The sequence below is a fragment of the Rhinolophus sinicus genome, linkage group LG04, assembly GCF_036562045.2.
Source record: "Rhinolophus sinicus isolate RSC01 linkage group LG04, ASM3656204v1, whole genome shotgun sequence".
NCBI lineage: Eukaryota > Metazoa > Chordata > Mammalia > Chiroptera > Rhinolophidae > Rhinolophus > Rhinolophus sinicus.
The window spans coordinates 203,784-218,678 of record NC_133754.1 but is presented as its reverse complement, the minus strand read 5'-3'; the positions used below and the strand labels follow the sequence as shown (position 1 = coordinate 218,678).

Here is a 14,895-nt window from a genome sequence, read left to right as displayed (position 1 = left end):
GAAATGCCTTCTCCAAGTCGTGCAGTCAGGGAAGAAGGGAGAACGAGAAATCAAGGTCCCGGAGAAGGCGAAACGCAGGGAAGAAGTGCACGTGGTGGTGGAGGGCCTTCCCTAGGTGTACGCGGAGCGACACGGACGCGCGGGTCAGAGAGACGGGGAGGGCGCGGGCTCCAGAGGGCGATCTCCCGGCTCTTCTCACGGCTCTTCTTGACCACTTCGCCCCAACTCTGCGGTACCGAAGAACGCCTGGCGCAGGGTGGGCGCCAAGCGGACCCTCCCACTGCTCCCACCAGCGCCCTGCCGTGATGGGGGCTCTGGGACCAAGGGCGCCGGCGCCGTGGGCAGCCCACCAGGGGCACAACCCTTCCCCCGCTGCCCCCCTCCCCGCGACCCGCTCCCCTCTCCTCGTCCCCTCCAGCTGACCCCAACAAAGCCGCGAGGGTCGCCCTCGGCATTCAGCCGCTTCTCTCTGAGCATGCGCGGAACAAATGCACCCTGAGGCCACGCCTACAGCTCCCATAAAATCCAATCCGAAGCCAGGATGCGGCTGATTGGCATCCAGTGGCGGAGACGCTGGATTCGGACTGGGCAGCCTGCTTTGTGGGCGGGCCTACGAGGGCGGATCCGGAAGCGCCGCGCGGAACGCCTGCCTGGGCCGGGATCGGCGGTCGTGGGGCCCGCATGGCGGCGGCGCGGAGGCGCGGTAGGTGTGACGGGAAGCTGCGGGAGGGCCCCGGGCGCGGGAGAAGCGGAGTCTTCGGGAACGAGAGCCGCGGGGCTGTGAGCGCGAGGGGGGCGGGAGGCGGAGGCGCGGTCGGCGGGGCGCGCAGCGGGGAAGGGCGCTGGCTCGGGTACCGCGCTCGGCCCTAGACCCGGCCGCCCCCCGCCCACCGGAGACCGGGCCGCTGCGGGGCGGGTCCGGGGTTGCCCCCAGGCCCCAGGTGAGTCCTGGGTCTGCAGTTCCAGCCCTGGGGCCTGGGCGGGGCCTCAAGGCCTGTGGGAGCCCCCAGGGCCCGGCGAGCACTTTCCTGAGTAAATAAGGGGTTTGCAGACGCGCCCGACAGCGGATGCGGGACCTGCAACTGGCGACCTCCCTGGACACGCTGAGCTGCTTTCCCCACTTTAAAGAACAACTACGGCAGCCTCTCTGAGCCCGGGTTTCGTTATCGGCAGGATGGGGATGGTACTGGTGACCTGCCATGTACGTCAGTCGCGGGCACACGCTAGTGTTTGTTACGTGATGCGTTTGTCACCAGTAACAAAGGCAGTGCGTTACACATGTACTTGGCAAACCTGGCAGTGCCGTAACATTGACTGTCACAAGGCACCAACAACGCCCCTGTTGTGTAAAGCCCGACAAACCATGTCTTCTCGTTACATTCCTTACCCTATAATCGTCAACATTAAAATGAAAACAGGGGAGGTTTTACTTTTTTCCACCTTCGCTGAGCTCTGAATGCCGTGCAGCACCGTGTAAGTTTAAGGTGTACAGCAAAGTGACTTCACACGTGTATGTACTTACTGCAGAATGATCAGTCCAGTTACCAGCCGTTACCTTACATAGTTACAGAAAATGTTTTCTTGTGCTGAGAACCGGAAAGAGCTCTCTCAGCAACTTTGAATTATACAGTACAGTGTTCTTAGCTGTAGTCATCAGGCTGTGCATGGCATCGCCAGGACTTAGTTACTTTATTACTGGAAGTTTGTTCCTTTTGACCCCCTTCTTCCATTGTGTCCATTCCCCACTCACTGCATCTGGCAAACACCAATCTGTTCTGCGTCTATGAGTTTGGTTTGTTGTTTCGTTTTTAGGTTCCACATATAAGTGGTATCATATGCTTCTCGTCTCTCTCTGTCTGACTTATTTCACTTAGTACAATGCCCTCAAGGCCCATCCATATCGAGTTCATTCTTTGTTATGGCAGAGTGATACTCCATTGTGTGGATGGACCACATCTTTATCCATTCATCTATCATGGACTCTTAGGTTGTTTCCAAGTCTTGGCTGTTGTGAATGATGCTGCAGTGAGCATGGGGGTGCAGCAATCTTTTCCAATTAGTATTTTCATTGCATTCACATAAATACCCTGAAGTAGAATTGCTGAGCCATGAGATAGTTCCATTCTTCATTTTCTGAGGAACCGCCATCCTGTTTTCTACAGTGTCTGCGCCAACTTACAATCTCCCAGTGCCCGAGGGTCCCCTTTTCTCCACATACTTGCCAACACTACTCTGTTGTCCTTTTAATGATGGCTGTTCTGGCAGGTGTGATGTGACATCTCACTGTGGTTTTGATTTGCATTTCCTTGATAATTAGTCACTTGAACACCTTTTCATATACCAGTTGGTCATCTGTGTGTCTTTTTTGGGAAAATGTTTCTTCAAGTCCTCTGCCCACATTTAAATCAGATTTTTGTTTTATTGTTGAGCTATATGAGTTCTTCATATATTTTGGACATGAATCCCTTGTCACATACGTGATTTACAAGTATTTCTCCCATTCAGTAGGTCGCCTTTTCATTTTGTGGATGGTTCCTATTCTGTAGAGAAGCTTTTTAGTTCCATGTCGTCCCACTTGTCTATTTTTGCCTTTGCTTTGGGTGTCAAACCCAAAAAGTCATCACCAAGACCGATGTCCAGAAGCTTTTCTTGTATGTTTTCTACAGGGAGTTTTATGGTTTCAGGTAAAAGAGAAGGTTTTAGGTGTGTTTCTCATGTTACTTGGACTAGTTGGGACCATGATTTATTTTTTCTTCTCTCCATTTAAAATAGGTGATTGTGTTTTTTGCCTTTGTAATTAAAAGCCCAGTGGCAAGTATAATAAGCATTTGCTAACAATAAGAAAAGGAAACAGATTTGTCAGCAGGGCAGAACGTGTGTGGAAAAAAGCAGGTATGGCTCCCCCCTTGCTTCCTGTTGGAGCATTGGTGGGGGTGCTGCCCGAGCCCCGCCTCAGCTTGACAAGCAGGTCAACGCAAGTTCAGTGAGCACCAAGTTCTACACCCTGAGTGCGAGCAGCACTGGCGGTTTCACAACTCAGTATTGAGGTTCTTGGGACAGACGTGGGGCTGTTGCAGGGTCTCCCTGCTGCTGACCGTCCCCCCTTCTGTTTGTCTGCATTTCGATTGGGGGACCCCGTCCACTGCACAGCAGCTTCTTCCAAGGACAGCTCACCCACTCTTCCTCCTTCATGTTTCTGATCCATGTACTAAGTACTCTTCCCTATACAAGAAACTGTTAGGTTGGTGCAAAGGTAATTGCGGTTTTTGCAATTATTTAACCTTTTAAACCACAATTACTTTTCAACCAACCTAATACTATGTCATCTGTAATGCACTTTACATGAATGAAAGCTTCTCATTGTTTTTATCAGTCACCAAACATCTTGCCTGAAACCAGCCTCCTTTTTCTATTGGAACGTGACAGAATTGTCAGGTAAAGCTAGGTTGTTTAAACATTGTGTTTGCAAAGATGGCTTAGTAGGTCTTGAAAGTATAAGATGTAAGTGGGAACAAAATATTAGAGTTACGAGCCTCTTAAGAAGATCGCTGGTGGCCCTTCTGCAGGGGCCACACTTCAGTGAGGTTGCGGACGGAAAAATTCCAAGCACTTAGAATTTGCTGATGCCTGAAACCAGAGCTGTTCCCATGTTCAGTTTCCACAGCTCCGCATGCCTTGTGATGAGTGTTACATTACGGCAGTGAGTGACAGATGGGGAAGGTGGTGGCTTGCTACATTTGTGCCCTGACATCCCTCTTCCTCAATCCCGCTGGGTCCCAGGATGGTGGCAAGCCCACCCTGGGGCCACCTGCGCATTTATGGAAGGGACGCTGGCGTGGTAGCTCTCACAGGAAGCAGACCACAGGCAGGACTCTTACTCAAGGCTCGGCCAGAAGCACGTGTTCTGAGCATCGCCTGGGCTCAATTAGAGCTCTCTGAGGCCCTGGGGATGGCGGGCAGGGCAGTTCCGGGCTGCATCCTTGGGCCAGGAAAGTGGCTGCATGTCAGGAGCCCCTGTTTACATTTGAAGAAACAGACTCCTCTAGCAAAGACCAAGAGAACTAAACCTATACTGTAGGTTGCAGTCACTTACGGCCACTTCCCCTATGGCAATTTGTAGCAAAGCCTCTTGGGGTTAATGGGGAGGGTGTTTTGCCTTTGAAGCAACGAATAAATTTGTTTCAGATGCACTATGTTTCCTGCTGGGAAGCTGTACCACCAGTTCTGGGGGTGTGTCCTGGCATGGGGCAGCCCTGACCTAACTGAAGTACACCCGGGAGGGCACCATTGCCTAAGGGGTAGCTCAGCGGCTCCCTCCTACCTAGGACACTGGGTGAGCACCTGACATAATCCATGGCTAAGTTGGGTGTGCCCCATGGCTGGTGCTCACGGGAGCCAGATCTCAAGGGACCTGCAGTGGGGTGACAGCACTGGCTTTGGGGCAGGGTCTCAGCACCTGGGCCACGCTCCCTACCGAGTGGGCTCCTGCTGCACTGGGTCTGGTCTCCTTGCACGGTGCTGGCCGTTTGCACCTGCGCACTTAACGAGTGGGCAGCCCATGTGCAACGTTCCTGCCACCTCCATAGCGGGGTGTCCTCTCCAGTCACCTAATAGCAGGACCGCAGCATTTGTATGGTGGCTCATCCATCTGCACACCGTCTGCCTGTTTTCCTTCTGCTTGGCTTCAGCTTGGCTGTGTGGGGCACAGAGTGGGCGTGGCCCCTGTCCAGGGGGCCTCAGAGTCACTGTCACCGCAGCCCCTTCTCCCTGTTCTGTGCCTCTGAGGCCCTTTATGACACTGCTCTTTCTGCTGCTTCCCCTGCCACTTGTGCAGACCCTGGGTGACAGGCCACCCTGACCCGTCTGCCCGTGGTAGCCGCTGTGGGCTGGTGAGGCAGTGTGTGCTGTAATGCAGACGGTCGGCTGCTCCCTGTAGGACAGTCAGGCTGGGTCTTCCCCAGGAGACCCCACTCAGGCGGGAGCCAGGGTTGTGGCTGCAGGGAAGGCTGCGGGGCTGAGCCATCCTGTCCTCTGTCCGGGCCTCGGTCCCAGCCGGCTGAGCCCTGTCCTCTGCCATCCAGTGTCTCGGGGAGGGCCTCGTTGCACCCCTTATTGTGGCTCTCAGTGGCCTGCCCTCGGGTTCCTGAAGTGGCGATGATGGGAGGAGGTCTCGGTGTGTGTGTCTGCGTGTGCATATGTGTGAATCGTAATGACACAGTGAGTGCTGCTATGAACCCTACAAGGAAGGGCTGGGGACAAAGTCGCGGGTGTTTTTTAAGTGTTAAAGTTTGAGGAGAAAATGAGTATTTAGTGTAGATCTGCTCCTTAGGTGGGGTCATGGCGTAAGATTCTAATTATGTCCCATTTGATTACTATTTTCCTTTTAATTAATATTTCAGACAGTTGGCCAACTCTTGATTAAATCTTAGCTAATTATTTTTCCATTTATAATTCTGTTATGAAACTTATTAAGAAACTATCATGGACTAAATTAGCGTGCTGTACTGAACTTCTTTTTCATGAAGTGACATAGTGCTATTATCAGTTTATTCCTGTAGTCCTACATTATAGGCAAAAGTTAGATACTGTGCCTCATTAAAGGGATAAAAGAGAAAAATACATATTGAATATCATTTCTGAGAACAATGGATAGGCTGGCAGATACTCAGCAGGTGTTTAAACATAAAAGAGAATTCAAAGCTTCCGATTTGGGGAAATACAGTAACCCTTAGAAAATGTAAAGTGGCTGTTCCAGCGAGACGCGCAGACGTCGGGATGCGAGCGCAGCTCTGAGCGGGTGGTGACGACGGGGTTTCCCAGCGTCTGTGCAAAGGCGCGTGGGTGGTGCGCGTGCGCGTTTGTGTTTGTTCAGCGGTAGGTCTGGAAGTTTTCTCTGGCTGACCAGGCCAAGTGAGGAGGGACACCATCAGACTGGCCACGGTGAACGTTCTATTAGCGTCCGTTTCCGGTCTTATTTTCAGTGGGACGTTGTAGAAGAAAAGGATCCTACTTCCTTCTTTTTCCGTAGGAGGCTTTTGGATCGGTGCGCGCGCCCACTTCTGATCGGAGACTTTTCCGGCCGCGCAGTGGGCGGGAGGGTGCGGGCACGGTCTCGCCCCTGCCCTGCCCGGCAGTTCATCGCGTTCCTGGGCTTCTGACACCGCAGCAAACAAAGCAGTCCCCCCTCCCTCCCCTGACGTTAAAAATGGAACAGAAAACTTTCTACCTTGTACCCAACCATTAGAATTTAATTCAACTGACTACATCGAAGAAGAGTTTAGAATTGAACAGGTCTGCCACCCGCAGCCGGGCTGTCTTTCCTTTTGAGCTGTACACAGTTTTCCCTAGCTGTCTCATTTCCAAGACACACTTTACTGAAAACTTACAGATATTTGGCATGTATTTTTTTTTTTTTAAACAGGACTTTATTGGGGGAACAGTGTGTACTTCCAGGACTTTTTTCCAAGTCAAGTTGTTGTCCTTTCGATCTTAGTTGTGGAGGGCGCAGCTCAGCTCCAGGTCCAGTTGCCGTTTTCCAGTTACAGGGGGTGCTGCCCACCATCCCTTGCGGGAGTCCAACCGGCAACCTTGTGGTTGAGAGCCCGCGCTCCAACCAACTGAGCCATCTGGGAACTCAGCGGCAGCTCAGCTCAAGATGACGTGTTCAATTTTAGTTGCAGGGGGCGCTGCCCACCATCCCTTGCAGGACTCGAGGAATTGAACTGGCAACCTTGTGGTTGAGAGCCCACTGGCCCATGTGGGAATCGAACCGGCAGCTTTTGGAGTTAGGAGCACGGAGCTCTAACCGCCTGAGCCACCCGGCTGGCCCTTGGCATGTACTTTTAACTTGAAATGACAATTAGAGGCAGGCCTGTCTGGAAATCCCATCAAATAACGTAATTCCCCCAGGACCAGGAGACTTAATGTCTGATATTTCTCCACCGTGACCTTTGGTTGTGCCTCACGTCCCAGTTTGACTGTGCATGCGCTACTTGTGTTTGTGTCCTGAAGGTTGTTTTTTGCAATCGACATTGCACCTGCCCTTCTAGTTCCTGGTGATGGGCTGCTTTTTCAGGGACACCAGCATCTCAGGTTAAAACCTGCCACTGTCATGGGGCACCGAGCTGAGCTGTGAGAAGGTGGGCAGGCAGCCTCGAGCCTGGCAGGGCCATATGGTGACGTGAGCTCCTGAGAGTTCTGTGTGTGACACCCAGCTGCATCTGGGACCAGAGCACCCAGCTCTTTTCCGTTTTGTTTTTGAGCACTTTGGAAATGAGGCAGAAAAGAGATTTTTAACCTCTAAATTGACTTTTAGGCCTACATTTGCAGTAAGTAAATACACACACACACACACACACACACACACAGTGCACTAGGTCAAAAGGTGCATTTCAACCATCCAGAAACAACAAATGCTTTTTAAAAGTGATGCCTCACTGCATCCAGTATCCTGGAAAAGCTAGTTTTCATTTGTGTTCTGCTTTTAACATGAGCCACTGAGCACATTGGGCCAGTTAGAAGCTCACTTTGTGTACAGAATTCAGCCCATGTTTAGGGACCCATCAGGCTGTCCACAGTGTCCCTGTTTCATTCATAGCTCTGGAGGCTCAAAGTGGCAGGAAAGGTTAAGTACAAGGAATGTTTTGCTCTAAAATAGCTGATTGCTTCTGTGTGAATAAAGTATGAACTGCTTTCGTGATCAGAGACTCCAGGTAATTGCAGAGTGGCCATGGCGTCTACATGTCCCTTAGAAATAGGAAGGTATTATTTCCAGGTGTGGTGGACGGCAGGTGCTGAGGGGCTGGCACCCTGTGGCTTCAGAGGACAGGTGTTCAGACATCGCGTTTGAGCGGTGCAGTCTGCCTGATGGCAACATCCACCTGAAGCCCCAAATAGTGGGATAAAGTGAAATTCATCAGTGAATCTTCCAGCAGTGTCAGTTGGTATAAAGTAGTTATTGATTATTTGATTTTGCTTGTTACACATTGCTCTTTTAAAACTGATTTTTTAAAAATCGTAATTCTTTTTAAAAAGACTTTGCTTCCAGTTGTGGCTAAAAAAGACCTGATATTTATCAGCAAAATAAATACCAGATGAGCCTGGAGCCCTGCATGGTCCCAGAAAGTGGCCATGTGCTCACAGACGGGTGGGGAAGCATCAGAGGGTCACAGCACCCACCCTGAAGGCAAGACCGCGCGGTGCGTGCAGATGTCGCCGGGATGGTCTGCAGGGGGCTGGCACGGAGCCAGCAGCGCCCCTGACCCCGGAGACGGGCAGGAGCACAGGTGTGGGGCACGAAAGGCAAGGTCAGTTTTGTGTCGTTGAAACAACAGGTGCTGCGGGATGTGGGCGTCTGTCACCAGAAATCGGGCTCAGAACTCAGGCCCTCTCGGAAAGGTTTCAGCCTTTGGAGGGGGGGTTCAAAAGAGCATGAGGAAGGGAGGTGCCGAACACACCGCACACCTATGGGCCAGCTGCGAGGGGTGGTCCCAGGCATGAGCGTGGGCGCGCGTCCTCACAGGCACGAGGGAGCCCACGTGTGGGCTGTGTAACCAGGCCTGTGACGCGCGTCGGGGCCTAGGAGGTGGGCTCGCCGGTTTAATGGAGGGAAGGCTGGAGCCCTGGAGAGGTGGGGACTCAAACCAGGCCCGCCCAGGAGTGGGGGCTGCGGTCACCTGACTCGCAGCGTCCCTGGGGTGTCAGGACTGCCTGCAGCCCTGCCAGGAGAACCCCCAGATCGTCACGCTGTTCTGAGCCTCTCGACCCTGAGCACCTGCTGCTGAGAACTTTTCTATGATTCTGGGCCAGGAAACGGCTTTGCTGGTAAAGTGGCGGAAGCAGGAAGCAGCGAACCTTGGCGACTCCTGCTGGATTTCATTGTCACATAAGGCAGTCAGGGACGCCCTTGAGCTTTGCAGCCCTGAGGTGGACCGTGGAGGGCGGACCCTGTCCAGGGCAGGCGGGGTGTTTGTTGGAATGGTGTTCTGACCCCAGCTGGTCCGCCTTTCCCTGATGGGAAGGCCTGGAACCCAAAGCAAGGGGTCCCACCAGCCAGGGACAGTCCAGCTGAGGCTGGCCCTTGGACCATGGCCCTCCTGAGAGCTCTGTTTCTAGAGCCCCTGTGGGCTTGGACTGGGCTTGTCTACATGGGAGAGTTCAGGTCCAGCAGAAATGGGCATTTCAAGTACTGGAACCACCTCGAGAGCCCATGTCTGGTCTGTACCTTACGCTGTGCGGACACCCTAAGGAGGCAATCTGGTGACCAAGGCGCTCTGGCCGTAAGGTGCGCAGCGGTGGAGAGTGTGTCCTCGACCTGGCCTGGATCTTGATAAAGTACCCCTGATAAAGTACCTCGTATCTTCTGTGTAAACTGACAAGGACCCATCCTATCTAGGAGCGCCCTCGGTACCCAGGGCCTCAACGCTCAGTTCTGAAAGTGGCTCACAGTCTATCCAGAAACAAGAACGTTCCACGGAAGGATGGAACAGGTGTAGCTGGTGCACCCCTGTGGGCATCCCAGACCTTGGGACCTTGGGGAAGCGATAAGCTTTAGGCGGCCAGAAGGTCATATAGGGTTCAGCGCTTGGGGACAGGGACGGGGTCCCATGGGGACAGGGTCGGGGGTCCCATGGGGACAGCGCCCGGGGTCCTGTGGGGACAGGGTCGGGGGTCCCGTGGTGACAGGACCAGGGTTTCTGTAGGGACAGTGCCAGGGGTCCCATAGGTACAGGGCCAGGGGTCCTGTGAGGACAGGGCCCAGGGTCCCGTGGGGACAGAGCCAGGGGTCCTATGGGGACAGACCCGGAGAGTGTTCTGGGGTCAGTCGCTTTGCTTGCAGGTGGTAATATCAGAATGTCTTGGTTTAAAATAAATTCTGTGTGCAATTTAAATAAAACCACCCAAAGTAACTCTTCCTTCTCTTTTGTCATTCGGTACCTTCAGTGTTTGTTGGAAAAGTGCTGGAGAGACTGTATCCTTGTGTTCCCCATGGCCAAGAAAAGAGGGCAGCGTTGGCTCCAGCCCCCAAAAGTCCCCCCAAGAAAGCAACACCTGAGAAAGCAAAGTGTGGCCACGTCCCCCCATTGACAGGTGAGGAGGGTTTGTCGGTAACGAGGGATCACAGACGGGCCCATCACACCGTCTGTTCATCCCTGGGCCTTGCTGCTGTGGGTGGTGACTTGTGAGGGTGTAATTGTACGTCCCGGGGAGTGGGGGGGACGTGCATTTAGGTTGAGGAGGGAGGTGGCAGTGCGGGTACCTCCCAGCCAGAGACTGGGTTGGAGAGGCTTCTGGTCGTGGACACAGGGCTGCCAGCTCAGCTCCAGGGAGAACACAGCCTCTGCCTCGGCCACTGTCAGTCGGACCCAGTCTCTGTCCCGCAGGACGGGCCCCTGGGGTGTCTCCCGTTCCCATCTCCCCACCTGTTGTCGCAGCCCCTTGATGGCGGGTGGCCTGCAGTGGAGTGTCATTAACCCTGGCTTCTCACCACCTGGCGGGTGATATCAGCCTAGGCGGGGCCTCCATGTGGGATGCACGGGAAGTAGCCAGGTGAGGGCGGCACCACTGTGGGTCCCCTTAATCCCCAGATGACACGTGGGTGCAGAGTCCGAGCACCCTCTCCTGGGATCGTCTCTGTTCTCTGCAGTCCCTCGCTGGGGCCAGACGTGATGAATCTGTTCTGAGCGCCGTCTCTCCTACTGGCCCAGCTGAGTCACCTGGCGAACAGACGCACTTTCGTTCCCTTGTGTTCTCGTAACACTCCCGTGGCAAGATCCGAACAGCAGGGGACCCCACAGGCCCCCAGGCTGCTTGCTGCCCAGTGGTCACCCCTGCGCTGACACAGAGCACACTTTACAGAAACACTGGTGTGAGGCGTGACATGTGACCCCAGCACACCCACAGGCCTGCGCAGCCTAGAAGATACCAAAGACCCGTGGGTGACAATGGTGCCAGTGGACACAGACGAGCAAGAGGAAAACATTCCCTCCATCTCTCAGACAGGGTTACGCCAGCGTGCTGTATGCTGGGACAAAGCGTGTGTGCCATGTCACCTTCACCACGCATGGTGCCGTGAGCCCCCAGGTGGCTTCCCACTGAGACCTCCTCACGCACATGCCCCTTGTGACAGAGGCCCTGGACGAAGCTGAGATCAGATGACTGCTGCTCAGTGGATCCCCACTTCTCAGAGTGTGCCTGCCATGGCTGCATGTGTCCTCCGCAATCTACACGCTCAGGTCTGGCCTCCAGAAGCTCAGCACAGGACTGTATTTACACATGGGGCTTAAAGAGGTGACTGAGGTAAGAAGAGGCTGTCAGGGTGGGTGCTATTCCAGTCTGACTGGCATCCCTGTAAGAAGAGGAGACTGGGACGCAGACACACAGGGACAACCACGTGAGGACACTGTGCAGACGGCCGTTGGTACGCCCAGGAGAGGCCCCAGGAACCAGCCCTGTGACACCTTGGCTTGGATGGCCAGCCTCCAGGACAGGACGATGAATGTCTGCTGTTCAAGCCCCCGAATGTGACACTTCGTGAGGGTGCCTGAGAGGACCACGCTGAGGCCCGTGCCGCCTGTCAGAAGGGTGCGTGTTGCTTGAATCGGCTCAGCGGAGTTCAGACAAGCGACTGCTCTGGGGACGTGCTGTCCACGTGACAAGCAGGCCGTCCCTAGGATTTCCTGTGTTTCCCGGGATTTTACTGAACCAGCATTCACGATTGTTTTAGAAATTGTGTGTTTAGGGTCAATTTGCACATGTTCCCTTCTAACTCACAGCCTTACCGGTAAGGCTGCTGTGACGTACGCCTGGAAGCTTTGTGCGTGGATGACCACATCTGAGTCAGAATTAGTGTCTGTAGGTTCAGGCCACTTTCCTCCTGAAGACAAACAACCAACCTGTTCTTCTGCATGATGACAGGTCCTCAGTCACATATGTTTTCTTCCTGAAGTGACTGACTTCTCGCTTTTCAAGTCACTGTTTAAAAATAAACACTCTAAGACTTCACTGCTTCCTAAATATGGTTATGAGACAGTTCTTTAAATCACTATTCATAGTTACTAAGACAAGTTATTTCTTAGTAATGAGAATTTTAGAATGTCAGGATGATTAACTGGAAATAATCAGTGTTAGGAGATTTGAATTTTAAGTGGCTTGAGTCCACTGTGAGTCTTACACATCACTTATGCGTCTTTAAAGTTGTCCCTGATCTTTTATGTGATGTCTTTCTACAAAAGTTTCAGTGTTTGGTCACTTCATTTCAGCAGGCATTTGTAAGGTACTGTATTTGTTATGAAGAGGTTGAATTAAAAGTCAGAATACTGATGTCAAGTTGATCTCAGAATGTTTTTATTGCATAAAAACGCCCTGTTTGAAAGGTTCAGAAGCTCGTTTTACTGAGCAGATGCCTGACACGAGTGAGTGATCGAAGCGCCTGAGCGTAGAGACGCTGTCGTCCCCTGCCAGCGCTCAGACGGTTAGCCACGTGCTCACCTACAAGCCTGAGCTGTCAGCAGCCAGCGGGGGGACTTGCAGAGCTGGCGGGAGCCATGTCTGTGGGGGCAAAATGCCTGCAGTTTTGTGAACAGTTGGAACGGGAACAATGAATGCCACTTTCCAGGTGGAGGGGTCACAGCAGCGAGGTGACAGGCGCGTGCGTAGCAGACAGCGAGGACTACAATGTCAGGACGGGGGGACAACTCTCCATGAGGCCGGGGCATAGACATAGCCACCGTTGTGGCCTGTGCTCGGTCCCGTGGGCGAGATTTCTAAGACTCCAGGCTGCTCTGTAAGGCCCGCTGTCTGGACATCAGTTTGCCACCTCGACGTGGACTCTGGCTAAGAGCAGCTGAAGCCACTTGGCCCTGCTCCAATTAAGGGGTTGTAGTGGCCGTGTCATGTTGCAGGTGCAGCCACACAGGCTGGGAGGGCATCGGGTTCCTGTCCCCGTGTGTACTTGCATACGGGCCCGTGCTCCGCCCTCCCTGACATGCTCGGCCTCTTCTGGGGGCTGCCTTGTGTCGCTGAGCAGGACCGGGTGCCATCACATGGCAGCGGTGAGGCTGGCTGAGGGTCAAACACCTCGCCCGTGCACATGACCCTACATGCTGGATTCTGTTTCCTTACGAGGAAACTCCATGCAGTGGGCAGCAGTTTATTCTTTAGATAAAGTTCACTTATCCTGACATTTACCATTTTTGCCATTTCAAAGTGTACCATTCAGTGATTTTTTTTTTTTAGTATATTCAGAATGTTGTGCAGCCATCACAACTATCTGATTCTAGAACATTCTTACCACCCCAAAAAGAAACCGGTGCCCATGAGCAATCACTCCCCATTTACTGCTCCTCCAGCTCCTGGGAACCACTAATGTACTTGGTCTCCACAGATTGGTCTCTTCTGGTCATTTCATAGAAATGGCATCATACACTGTGTTCCCTTTCTTATGCTGGCCTGTCTTACTCAGCGTGTTCTCAGGGTTCATCTGTGTGGTAGCCTGTGTCAATACCTCAGTCGTTTAAGACCAGCTGTATTCCATTGTGTGTATATAGCACATTGTGTTCATTTATTCACTTGTTGATGGAAACATGGTTTGTTCCCACCATTGGGCCATTATCAGTAATGCTGCTTCGGACACCAGCCTAGGAGCATGCTTGGCTCCCTGCCCTCGGTTCCTCTGTGGACCCACCCAGGAGTGGAATTGCTGGGTCCCGTGGGGAGTCCATGGTTAACACTGTGAGCAGCAGCTGGGCTGTTTTCGCAGCGGCCGCACGAGGGGGCCAGTTTCTCCACACCCTCACGTCCCTGTCTAATGTTCCCACTGGCTCCACCGGCCAGCATGAGGGGGCCAGTTTCTCCACACCCTCACGTCCCTGTCTAATGTTCCCACTGGCTCCACCGGCCAGCATGAGGGGGCCAGTTTCTCCACAAGCTCACCAGCACTTGTTAGTCTGTTTTCTTGATAATAGCCACCTGGTGGTGTGAAGTTGTATCTTGTTGCTCTTCTGATTTGCATTTCCCTGATGACTAGTGATGTGGAGCATCTTTGTGTGTGTGTGTGTGTGTGTGTGTGTGTGTGTGTGTGTGTGTGTGTGTCTTGTGTGTATGTGGGTCATTTGTGTATCTCTTCAGAAAAATGTCTATTTTAGTCCTTTGCCCAATTTTAAATTGGATTGTTTGTCTTTTGGTTGTTGAGTTGCGAGGCTTGGTTATAATCTGGATACTAGGCCCTTATCAGATTTATAACTTGCACATGTTTTCTCCCATACCATGGGTTGTCTTTTCACGTACTTGATGGTGTCCTTTGAAGCACAAAAGACTTTCATTTTGATGAAGTCTATTTATCTGTTTTTTCTTTTCTTGCCTGTTTTTGGTGACATATTTAAGAAACCATTGCCAAATCCAAGATCACATATTTGACACCTAAGCTTTCTTACAAGAGTTTTTTAGTCTTATCTCCTACATGTAGGTCATTGGTGCAATATGAGTTGATGTTGGCACACGGGGGGAGGTGGGGCCGATCTCATTCCTTTGCCGGTGGGTATCCAGTCATCCCAGAACCATTTGTTCAAGAGACTGTCCTTTTCCCAATGGAGAGACCTGGCACCCTTGTGCAGTTCTTTTGGCCATAGAGGTAAGGGTTCATTTCTGGGCTCTCATTCTATCCCATCGGTCTGTATGTCTCTTTATGTGCTCCGCTGTTTTAATTTTTGTAGCTTTATAGTCAGTGTTGAAATTGGGAACAGTGAGTCTTCCAACTTGGTTCTTTTTCAAGGCTGTTTTGGTTGTTCAGGGTACCTTGCAATTACACATGAATTTTAGGATCAGCTTGTCCATTTTTAGAAAAAAAAAAAAAAAGCAATTGGAATTTTGATACAAATTGCAAATCTGCAGGATACT

The 14,895-nt window shown here is 52.4% G+C and overlaps 1 protein-coding gene across 4 annotated transcripts in view; it reads left to right on the top strand.

Annotated features, from left to right (window-relative positions):
• The first annotated feature begins 563 nt into the window (after positions 1–563).
• Positions 564–14,895, top strand: part of ERICH1 (glutamate rich 1) — a 40,805-nt gene continuing 26,473 nt past the window's right edge. For all 4 annotated transcript variants that reach the window (XM_074329266.1, XM_074329265.1, XM_074329267.1 and 1 more), the window contains exons 1-2: positions 564–703; positions 9,943–10,089. In XM_074329266.1, the coding sequence (XP_074185367.1) occupies positions 682–703; positions 9,943–10,089 (169 nt within the window). In that variant the 5' untranslated portion in view covers positions 564–681. The remainder of the gene's footprint in view (positions 704–9,942; positions 10,090–14,895) is intronic.